General features: G+C 29.1%; 1 protein-coding gene across 1 annotated transcript; it reads left to right on the top strand.

Moving 5' to 3' along the window:
* Positions 1-1632: 1632 nt before the first annotated feature.
* On the top strand, positions 1633-2675 carry LOC123208552 (F-box protein At3g44326-like). Its single transcript, XM_044626083.1, has 2 exons — positions 1633-2555; positions 2660-2675. Exons 1-2 carry the CDS (start codon positions 1633-1635, stop codon positions 2673-2675), a joined length of 939 nt encoding a protein of 312 aa, XP_044482018.1.
* The last annotated feature ends 10473 nt before the right edge of the window (positions 2676-13148 follow it).

Raw genomic sequence — 13148 nt, 5'->3', positions numbered from 1 at the left:
AATTTTTAACATATTCTACACTATCGTTAAGTATATATTTTTTTATCTATTGCAACTTTAATTCTAATATATATATTTATTATTCTTGTTTTTTTATCTAGATACGCCATTTCCCACCCAAACTTTGATTAAAGGAATTTTCCCATCCTTAAATTTGAGAAGTTTATTTTCTCACCTAACAGTTAATTTCCTTAATGAAAATTATTAAGTATAAGAGCAGGAAGATTATTTTTTCTAAAATTCTAATATGTTTTAACATCTATTAAATTTATAAAAGTTAAAATGATGATTTTACTTTAATTTTTGAAAAAAATCCCCTTCTCATTTTTCTCTTCATTTTCTCTTTCCTCCCTTCTTATTTCTTCTTTCTCTCCCCCGTCCCTCCCTTCTTCCATGCCACCTTATCACGCCAAATCTTTTTGCATCTCAAATTCATTCACCAACACCTTTTTCTTCACTTTTACATTTTTTTTCATCACAACAAATGCAATACCATTGATCAGGAAAAACAAAGAATCGAATCCAAGTTGATGTACTTTAGCTAATCAATTGTAAGTGGTCTAACCACTTTAGGCTTCTCTCTGTATTCCCCTTTCTTGCCCAAGCATTGGTAGAAAGCCTTTCAATTCCATTCTCTCTTCTCTGACCTTTCTAGCTTGGGATTGCATCTTTCTGTTGGCTATATATATATGTAGTCATAATGCCAAAAAAGGCCTCTTCAATTTGATGTTCTTGCTTATGAGCTGGAAACACTTTAGACTTCTCTTGACACCAAATTATTTATCAGGACAATATAGCAAAGTAAAAGATTTTGAATTTGAAGAAAATATCCCTGTTGAGGATGTTGTAAAATAAGTTTATCTTTGGAGAAAAAAAAAAACTTTTTCATGACCACAAAATAATGAGGGAGGTAGTGTTATAAGTGATGACAATGGCAACAATGATGGTTGCATTGACTTGAGATAACGGGTGAGAAACAATCAATAATGGTGAGAATGTAGTTGTAGTGGTGGTGGTGGGATTAATGGTGATAATGACTCAAGAGATGACGGGTGAGAAATTATAAACAGTAATGACGGTGACAGTGAGTGAAATAATAAGTGAAAATTAAATAATCATAATATAAAAATATTAGTGGTGATGGTGAAGATGAGGAAAGACCTAGTGGAGAAGAAGAAATATAAAATAAAGGAAGATTATAAAAAAATATAATTCAAAAAAGAAAACTAAAAAATGTAATTATAATTAATATTTAAAATTTGTTTAGATATTTTCATAATTTTAATAATAAATAAGAATAAATTGGTAATTGAAATTTATATGAAATATTAAAGGTATTTTTATAGTTTTATTAAAAAGAGTAAACTAATAATTTATAGTAAAACTAAATGTTAACACTAATTGATTTGAGGGGCAGGTGAGAAAATAAACTTTTCAAACTTAAAGTGTTGGAGATGTTATTTTATCAAAGTTTGGGTGGGCAACTATTTAGCCTGAGGCTAAACGACCCATGTTATGTCGTATTTCTTCCAATATTCTTCTTGTGGTCGTTTCGTTTTTACCTTGTGTGTGTGTGTGTATATATATCCATCAATTTGGTACCTTAAATCAAGAACACCATCAAGCTCAACAATGGCTTCTTCTCCCACAACTGATCAACTTCAAGCCCTCTGCGATTCAATAACAACCGTCCATCCCGACGTCATTCAGAACCATATCCTAACCAAACTCGACGGCCAAACCCTCGTTGTCACCGCTTCTGCTTCCTCCCAACTACGCTCTCTATCCCTCCAAGGCAATCTGTGGCGCCAAATATGCACCTCCTCGTGGCCTTCCACCAACAACCCTCGTGTCCAAACTCTTATCTCCACCTTCCCCGCCGCGCACCGTTCTTTCTTTTCTGATTCATTTCCAGTTCTCGACTGCCAAATCCGGAAGTCTTATTCAAAACACGCAGCTGATCAATTTGATGATTCTTCAGTACTTGACACTACAGAGTTAATCTCAGCCGTTGATATTCACTACCAAAACAATCCGATTCTCTCAAAAGTTGTGGAGACGGAGACCGTCACCGGCTGGTTCCAGTTTCCTCCATTTAGAATCGATTTACTTGACGAAAAACAGCTGGTACCAACGCCGATAAAATTTGCAAGTGAAACTGAAGCTTTGATCAAACAACTTGAAGAGAATCTGAGTTTGAGTTGGATAATAATTTATTCAAATGGAAGGCGAGCGGTAAATTTATCCAGCGGGTGGCCAATTTCAGTGGAGCAACACTGGTTGACACGTGAGGTGCACGTGAAGTATGCGGCGGTAGTCGTTGGAAGCAATCATGGTCGATGGTGGCGATCGTGGTCGACGAGGGAGTTTGTGGAGTGCGAGGTGACGGTGACGGTGCGAGGGGAGGAAGGAGGAGAAATGTCCGTGAGGGAAGTGTACATGCAGATGAAGGACTTGGAAGAGAGAAATTTAAATGGGAGGGAGAGTTTGGTAATTTTGCAGAGAGCTGTTGGGATGGGGAAGAGGAGTGGGAGGAGAGAAGTGGGGAAAGAGAGGTATAAAGAGTTCATGGAAAAGAAAATAGAGAGAAAAGAGGTTAAGGAAAGAATAGAAATGGCCTTATGTAGAGCTTGTGTTTGTTGCCTTCTTGTTGCTGTAGCTTTTTGGTCATATAAATTTTTCATAAATATTATCACAATATTAAAATAGGAATAAATTTTATTTATGATATGTTAAGTTGTATAAATAATATATAAATTTGTATGTATCATAAATTCTATACAAGAAAATACAAATATAATCAATATACAATAATATAAAAAGAAAAAATATATATTTAGAATAGGCGAAAGGATTATTTCTTATCTAAGTTTAAGCGCAATTTCAAAAACACATGCACGACAATTCAAAAATTCAAACACTTACCTATGAGTTAATTTCTATTAAAATTTTCAGTTATAAAGGTAAAATAATTATTTTGTCAATAATATTAAAAAAATATAATTTTATCTCATTTTTCCTTCCGGATTTTGAAAACTTATATTTCTCCTCGGCCTTAACTTTGAAAAATAACTTTTCCCTCCCAAATCCCTTTGGTTTTCATCCCTCTCTGGTGACAGAGACGGTGGCTACCATCATCTTAACCTTCAAAGCTCCGACATTAATGAAGGATGACTTTTCGTCGTCTAGAAGCATTGTTCTTTATTGACACATCTAAACGACTAACTTTTGTTAAATTTTTTAGTTATAAATAAGAGTAAAGTCATTATTTTATCAATAATATTGAAAAAAATGTAAAATTTTATCTCATCCCCCCCTCCCCCGGTGAGTTTTGAAAACTCACATTTCACTCTACATAAACTTGGAAAGTAGTTTTTCCCCCGTAAATCCCTAGAGTTTTCTTTCTCACCGTCGTCATTGTCTCCACCTGCAAAACTCTGATGTCAATGAAGGACGACACTTGTCCTTCAAAAAGGTCATTTTTCGTCGACAAGTCTAGAAGATGAAGTAAGATTATGCTAAAACTTTAGTGGAAAATAATCCTTCAACCATTTAGAATATCTCCTAATTTAAAAAATTATATATTTATGGTATATTTTAATATAGAAAATAATATATTTAAAATATTTTCAAATATATTCTAACAAATATATTTATTTCATGAAAATTTTTCTTCTATATATTACTTTAAAAGAATAACAATTAGGTTAAAGTAGTAAGCTTAATTTATGCGTGTTGTTGATGTGAGTTGACTTATGAACAAACATTAAATATTGATAAGCTAAAATAGGAAACTGCAATTAAGATTAATTATACCTGAAAAATAAGTTGTCGGATAAATCCAAACTTCAAGAGCTATGAACAAAGATTAAATATTAAAGAGCTGGTCGCAGCAGCAATTAAGAGCGAATACACTAATCTAACGAACACGAAGTTGACATTTTTAATTAATTAATATAATTTATCATTCAATATAATAATCAGAATAAGATTAATTTTGTTACAGGAACAAAACATGAATTATGTTACTCGATTTGGTTTGAGCTTAACTCTTGGTTCGATTAGAATTATGTTAAATAATTATTAAACAACATTGTTTTATTAATTAACTACAAATTTGAGTCACCTAACGAAATTTGAGTAGAACTCAAATCAAACTATTTTTATTTGAACTAAACTCAAACCACTTTTAATATTGGCTCGACAAATTCAAATCAAACTTTAGTCAAAGGATGTTCAGACTCAATTTGGCTCGTATCCACCCCCTAATAGTGGAGGTTTTATTGGTGTTAATGTGTTAACCCTCCAACATTAAAATCGAATTAGCTTAATTAAAATGCTCAGATCTTACAATTAAAATGATAAAGCTATTGTAGTTTTGTGAAGAGCTTATTTCTAGGAGAGAGAATGCGTATATGAGAGCTTATTTCTCATATTATATTACATACATCATATTGTATCACAAAATATATATTTTTAAAAATAATAATAATATAAAACAATGAATCATAATTATCATAATATTATCTTAAAAAATATCACACAAATTTTGAAATTTTACAAATTTTTTAGTTCACCTTTATTACACCGTCAACTTTCCTAAAAGATGGATTTTAGAATTTTTGTTGACGAAAATTGAGTGAAAACAAGAATTTTTTTTTTTCTTTTTAGAAGAGTTTAATATCGCCTTCTCACAACTTTGGATAACATTTGTGCTAGCCAAGTGACCCAACATCCTGTCATGGTCGAGGGCAAAGGATCGTGTCTCTCAAACCCTGGGTGTAGGGTTAATGTCAGTTTCCTTGGACAGGCCAGTTTTTTCCGAGTCTGGAATCGGCCCTGACTTTGAAGCTACCTGAACCCGATGGAGAGAGGAGATTCGGAATTTATATATGAGTGATGTTATATATACCTATTTTTATGTGTACAAATGAATACACACATGTTATGTAATTATATGATTGAATATTATTTTATCTTTAATTTAAAATTATCCGATCACTTAACAACATACATAAAGTATATACTTATTTACATATTTAAAATAAATACGCATAATTTTATAGTATATATAACCCCAACTGGGTTAGGTCTATCCAAGTCTGGGTCCTCGGTAACGAATGTGAGACCTGAATCAATAACTAATAGATAAAAACTGATCAGATTGTTTAGAGCTTAGGATATTGACCTATAACTCTTTGAGTTCAAATAGATGAAGTTCTATTTATATCAATAATATTTTTATTTATGTGAGGCTCTACTCAAGGCCTGACTATAAGTTTGCAGAGGTTCTGGAGTTAACATCTACAAGGAGTGATTCTCTGAGAGTTAAAGCGATTGGAACGATTTAACTGGCATAACTACAAAGCCTACCACTATGCCTAGCATCAACCTTAAGAACAAAGCCCAAATTTCAAACTCTTTTATCAAGAAACAGGACAAGGCTTTAAGGTGAATATTTGGATAATAAGTATAAATAAATTATACAAATTTATTTATATAAACTGATGTGATAAATTATGATTTATATTTTTTCAAAATCACTTAATCAGATGCTAATTTAGGAAGTTACTCTTATTTGTATGGGAGAGAAATAATTGCAGAGTCTAGGGATGTAATGACTGATCATTTTGTATCCATCAGAGAGAAAAGTTTAAATTAATTTTACCTTGCTATTTGCAACTGCATGTTCAGCAACAAGTTGAATGGACTCAGGTGCGGCACGGTAAGGAGAAAGGTAGCAATTGCCTTCTCAACTGTTCAAATAGGAATTTAAAAAAAAGTTAGCCCAAATTTCTTGCCCAAATATCCAAAAACAACAAAAGAGTTGAATCTTGAAGCAACAAAAGAAAGCAATGGAAACACCTAATTGCCCAAATTTCTCCTTTCTTCAAGCGATCAGATTTGTAAAAATTAACAGCTGCTAAGTTGGCCACAAGTCATAATAATAATACTGAAAGCGTTGCAAATTTGACTTATATAACGAAAAGTGAAAGAGTTGATCATACAATCAGCATTCCTACACTTTTCACAAATAATCTAGGCAAATGACTTAAACCCTGAAGTAAGAATGGCTACGAACTGAGTCGAGTTTAACTCTCCCTTGGTTTGAGTTCAATTAGAATGAAAAAGAGCTTAGCTTAAGTTCGTTGAACCAACACTAAGGGTGGTGTGAGTTCAATTTGAATAAAAATGATTTAATTTAAGTTGATTTGATTTCAGTTCAAATTTACAGTTTAAATATATTATTTGAATATGTGAATCAAATCATGGTTCAAATTCGTAATTCATTGACAAAACAATATCATTTAACAATTATTTAATATAATTAGAATTGAGCCACGAGCCAAATTTGAATCGAATTGAATCATCTACCTTGCTCGTTAGCAAAACTGAATCGAACTCTCTCTAGTTCAAATTAAGCTGAGTTTCAAAACGAGTCAGACCTCCTAACTTAAGCATGGTTCAAATTTAAATTAAACGAATTTGAATCAAGCCAAATCAAATTGAACCAGCTCAGTTTAGGTTTAACACTACCCTAAAGATAGGTCAAGAGAAATAAAACCATGTGTTGGGCGGACAGGAAGTACTATAAATTGAAAATCTATGCACGAAATTTGCACTTGTACTATTATAGCAAAATATTTAAGCAAATTAAATGACTAAATTACCTTAGCTTTCATGCTGAAGACTGGGCTTAAAAATTGACTCTCTCAGTTGTTTTTTCAACCTTATCTGAGAAGGGCACAAATTTAGTTTTGCATAAGACAAATTTCGGATTTCTAAGTGTTTGAGAGAATTAGGATACTGAATTGAGAGTTGAAATAATATTTGATTTCCAATTTCAAAGAGAATTGCAATTTAAGGTTGTGATAGCTAGGATGATAGGGACCAATTTTGGTTTTTTTTTTTTTAATTTAAATATACAATCTAACTTGGTAGCATAATGATATGAGGGATGAGGGTGACTTTTAACTATAATTATCAATATCTTATAATACGATATGATAAGATAAAAAATAATACGTATTATAAGGTGTATTGAATTAATACGATACAATGTGTATGCCTATAATATGATAAATATTACTGATATAGCTTGATATACTTTTTTAAAGAAAATAACGTTGTAATAGTGTATATAAGAAATTTTAAAATTTTAGGATTTTTTTATTATTTCTAAAATATTAACATGTCAATTAGAATTTTTATTTATTTATTAATATTTTATTATTTTAATTTTTTAAAATTATATTATATGATATAAAAAATTAAGTTTTCAATACATCATACGATATACGATTTAACTGTCATATGTCTACCAAATTGAATTCTATGTTAGCCACTATTATATTATGTTGCCACTATGTTGCAACATAGCCACTATGGAATGTTGATAAATCTGCATATGTGTGAATTTGTCATGCTATGAGGGTGCAAATAAGATTGAATTTGCGAAAGATAAAGTCTTTAGGAAGATTTTTTTTTTTTATTTTCAAATTATTGTTTTTAAATTGGTAATTATGTCTTGTTGTTATATATTCGATGAATTTTCCACCGTATACAGTAAATTTGGAAGAGAAAGAGTGGACGACTACATTTATTATAACTTTGGCATTGAACCTGGGGAGGTGGAATGATTTTATTGGCCGAAGAGTCATGAAATTTGGTGATATAAACCCACTCCTTTCCATTGTGTAGTTATGCAGAGAAATAGAGAATACTTCTCCCCATTTCTATGCTTCATTTCTGAATCAAATATTTTCATCTTTCCTTTTTCAATAATTTATAACATATTATCAACACTATTTACTCATATATATTTAATGGTGTTTTTTTTAATTATGTTTTTATTTTTTTTATATGATACAAATGTAGATATCTTAATTATGATATTGTCTTGTTTGTAAAATACAATCTATGATTATTTCAATTATTATTCTGTTTAATTTTTTTCATTATATTTATTTTTTTGTTTGCAAAAAACAAATTGTAGTCATGTTAATTTTTATAATTGTTTCATATTTGTAAATGTAAATTATAATTGTATTTCATTTACAACCCTAACATAGATCAAGATTGACATCTAGCAAGATATCATGAACATCTAATAACAGAGTATCATCAAATGACTTTTTAACATATCAATAATACGACCACTTGTACAATTCAATCTTTTCATCATTCAATATCTTTTTTAAGTTGAAACACAAATTTAGTGTCTACCTCAGGGTACCCTCGATATGTATGGAGTAATGCTTGTATCAACATCCTTACGATATTGGATTAAGTAATGAGTCAATCCTACTGTGATAACATGTTTTATTAGTTGATGATACTCATTAGTTTATCCTATAAGTGATATTTGATTTTATGCTCAAAAGTAATAAATCATTTATTGATTCACTGTAGCTTTCATTTATATCTTGATACGATCAATCACCACTTTTTTAACAATATTTGATAATGATTAAGTTAGATTATGTCAAATCATATAGATCATTACACAAGATAATTTGGTGATCTTAAGTCTATAGATCACATGTACTCTTGTTTCCTAAGAGGATTTATTTTGTAGACATTAAAACAACTATCTATATGAAATTATTTTGGTAGGTCAGTCTAATAGACATGCTTATAACATTGTGTTGTACCAAATTATCAACAAACAATTTTGCCATGTGAAATTTGTCTTTAACTTTCGATGAGGTCATTCAACAATATGATAGTCTTAACTACATTATTCGTTTCTTTGGTTATGGTAATATTAGGATTACGAACGTTTCACAATCACCTAATGTGAACATAGGGTTCTCTCAACCAGTTGTCATGCATTGATTCTCCCGTTATAGTTCAACCATTTTAAGGGTATTTGTCTTGGCATAATTATACGCTATTACACACAAAGAAAGCCATAGTAAATTACATATATGACCTCGATTCATGAACTTGTATCATAAGGAGGATTGACTATAGGACATTAATCCCAATATAAAAATTAATGTGATAGTACCTTTGAATTGGCATATCATTCCTTTTCAACTTACAAGTTTAACCCTTTTATTTCATCCTGCATTCATATTTGACCATATCACTTTGCTTGCAAAATAAATAAGCACTTGACCACCTAATTTGGTTCAAATTTAATCTTAGTCACAGTTTATTTTATAGTTTTACCATGAGAGAAAATAAATAACATTGAAATCTTAGTCTAGTACTGAAACTAGTAATAACTTTCTTTTGTGTTTAATTGCTCTTATATTTCTTGCAAGTTAAAAAAAACATTTTGTTATATCTAATTAAATTAAATGTTTGTAATGAAAGCTATAAATATATGTAGTAATAAATATTTTTATAAGGATATTTATGTTAAAATACTAGCTTTTAATTATTATAATTTGTAAAAAAAAACTTGTTTGTTAACAAACAACATATATAGTAATACTTGTTGCAGGATATTATGTCAAAGACAACAGACAACCCATCTCTAGTTGTCTTTGAAGGTATGACCTACGATGCAAGTTTCGGATGATTTTACCCCTTATTCCCTAAATTCACATCAATTCTTTCCCCTTGTCTTTACTTTTTTTTTTTTAATTTTCTTTCTTCTCCCTAATGCTTTTAGATTTAGGTTTCTTGTATTGTTTGTATCTAGCTAGGGGTGTACATTTTGTTCATATGTCTTTAATATAAGTTAAACATTACATATCTAGGAGAAACACAAAGAAAAACTCTCTTATAACACTAAAATAAAACAAAATATAATATTAAAAAAATTTGAATAATCTCTTTTAGTTGTTCAAGTGACTTTTTTATATTTTATATTAATTATAAATTGTAAGAAAAATATCAATATAACCTACATAAAATATCAAAAAGTCTACTAATACAAAGTATAATATATTCGCACCAATTGAGTGACATGTCTCATTTGACTATACTTGAACGACAAGAGATTATTTGAAATTTTCAAGTTTGTTCATTAGTTTTATGGAAAAGTTGATTTTCAACCTAAACTAAATTAACACAATTTCTTTTCTTTTTGATTTCTTTATATATCAAACACTTTTTTTTTTGACATTTTCTATATTTTTTTTAACATAAACTAAAAAAGATAATGTTCTATATTTCAATATTAATTTAAAGAGCAATGTTATGTGTACCACACATTTGAGTGTACATATGATGTATCATTATGTGATTGTATATTATTTATCCTTAATTTAAAATCATCCAAGAAGTTGATATCACACATTCAATATATATCTATTTATATACTTAAAATGAATGTATATAATTTTATTGTAAATAAAAGTATTTTTCATTTTCATGGAGATAATGGTTTTTATCTTATTAGGAGTAAAAATAAGAAATCTTTACAAAATCATTTAAGAGTTGATTATTTTAATCATATTTTAGGAGAAATTGTACTTGTATATTTTTTAATCATATTTAAGAAGATGTCAACAAATTATTAAAGTAAAATAATCCCTTACACGGTCTATATTAGGAATTGGTATAATGTAAATACTGTAACATAGACCTTATATGATCTATATCATAGTGTTTATATTGCACTCATTTTTTATTAATAGCTTCTACAAAAAAGAATTCGTCATAATCATTTAAACACATTTTTCGTTTAGATAATATTAAGTATTTTTATTATCAAAATATTTTAAAGAAAAATAATAATTAATAAAATTGTAAAAACAAAATAGAAAAGAAGTTGTTAATAAACATTAACGGAATGGTGATAATAACAAGTATCGAAAAAATGTGAGAGACACTATTGAGCGACCACTCACATGAATTATTTGATTCTTCTTGGTGGTTGAGCCTATGAAAAATGATAATCCCAACTCAAGTATCAAATAAGTCAATAAAACATACTTAGAGAAAACATGTCTATTGGGGCGTCACTGATAAAATAAAAAATTTCATTTAATTAGATATGACAATTATTAATATAATAATGATTTTATATCATTTAAAAATATAAACAAAATATAATTTGAAGGATTGACTTACAATTTATGATCCTTGATTGTATAAATTTGAAAGGAAATTTATATTATTAAATTTAAATAATTATTTTTTAAAATTTATTTTTTATTAATATAAGAATGAATCGACCCACATGGCAACTCGTTTAGGGCCCAACATATATAAGATCGTGTCATAGACCTTTCCGTTTTTGTGGGTTGACCTAACACAAAAGTCATGACTGTGCAGATCGTAACCCGTAGGCCTGGTTGGCCACGCCAAAGCCAACCTAGCCTAACCCAGCCTAACCCAACCCAACATGATCCATTGATGTCTCTATTTAACTAAACGGGATACAATTCCTTGTAAGCATTTTCCTATTCTCTTCCTACATCTCTAATTTGCATGTGAATAACATACTATTTAAATCAACTTAAAATAATTTGATAATTTTACCCTTTACCTATATTTCTTGCTTCAAATTTGTAATTTTATTTTTGAAGTAACTTTGTTATTGCTAAATAAAATTTTATGAATGTTTTCAGCACCTCAAAATAAATATTTTAATAAAAACTAGCTTTTCTTTTTAGGTGTTTTCTAAACATTATATATATATATATATATATAACTATTTCCCACCATTTTTGTCTCAATGACATTTTATCATCTTCAAATTTTAAAAACGATAGTTTCTTTCCTTTCGTTGGGTATTATTAATAAATTCATTAATTTTTAAGATAAATATACTAAAAAGGCAATAATACCTCTATTAATTTCAGTTTTTACTAAAACTAATTAACACTTTGCTTCTAAAACTCTATTAAATATAATTTCACCTCTAGATTTTATTAACTTAAGAATTAAGAATTATAAAAAATGAATTTAAAAATTACAAAAGCTATTGTTGATGATGGTTGAAATCACAACAAAGATGCCATGATTAAGTCAAAATCACACTAGAAAGGTGTGATTCCAACCAAAATCGCACTCTAGTGTGATTTCAATTGAATTAAACTTTTCCTATCTAATTTCAACTTTAGTCAATGTGATTATAGGTTTAGAACTAGTCGAAGTTAAGGTTAGGGTTAGGATTTTGATTTTTTTTTCATTTAAAGAAGAAGATCTAAATTATAAATATTTAAATTGGTAAAAGAAAATGTAATTTGTTTGTATTTTATGGATGTAAGTGATATAAATCCTATACTATTTATATATTTTAAAAATTGACAAACCCGCAAAAGCCCCATAAATCCACAATCAAGGATCCATTCATAGATGATTATCATACACATGCATATAGAGATAACCAAGAAAAAGTTTTAAGAAGCAAACCTATATTGGCGGCTTCTTCACTTTGACAATCACAAACCTTAGTTGCAATTGCTTCAAACCTAAAAATAGAGAACACATCTCAGTATTCACACAAAACACAAATAGGAGGTTGTTTTGCACACTCATTGTTTGCTAAAGCATGATGTACGAGCAAAGATGTTTGGTGTATATACATACATGATGTGTTTTGGATGAAAAAGTATAAAATTGTGAAATTAGGAATGTACATGTAAACGCCATGAATGATTGTGATTCTGCCATGTATGATTGTGACTTAGGGATGTATGGTTGTACCCATCTCTAGTTGTCATTGAAGGTATGACCTATGATGCAAATTTTGGATGATTTTACCCCTTATTCCCTGAATTCACTTCATTTCTTTCTCCTCATCTTTACTTTCTTTTTTTCTTTTTTTCTTTCTTTGTTTTCTTCTCCCTAATGTTTTTAGATTTAGGTTTATTGTATTATTTGTATCTAGCTCGGGGTGTACACTTTGTTCATATGTCTTTGATATAAGTGAAATATTACATATCTAGGAGAAACAAAAAGAAAAACTTTCTTCTAACATTAAAATAAAATATAATAAAATATTAAAAAGATTTGAATAATCTCTTCTAGTTGCTCAAGTGAATTTTTTATAATTTATATAGGTGACACTAGTTTTCTACTTAATTATAAATTGTACAAAAAATATCAATATAACATTTATAAAATATAAAAAAGTCTACTAGCGTTAAAGATAATATATTTGCACCAATTGAGTGACAAGTCTCATTAAATGTACTTGATCGGCAAGAGATTATTTGAAATTTTCAAGTTTGTTTATTAGT

The sequence above is a fragment of the Mangifera indica genome, chromosome 2, assembly GCF_011075055.1.
Source record: "Mangifera indica cultivar Alphonso chromosome 2, CATAS_Mindica_2.1, whole genome shotgun sequence".
Taxonomy (NCBI): Eukaryota; Viridiplantae; Streptophyta; class Magnoliopsida; order Sapindales; family Anacardiaceae; genus Mangifera; species Mangifera indica.
Note: the sequence above shows the minus strand (reverse complement) of the source record. Positions and strands in the feature narration are given on the sequence as shown.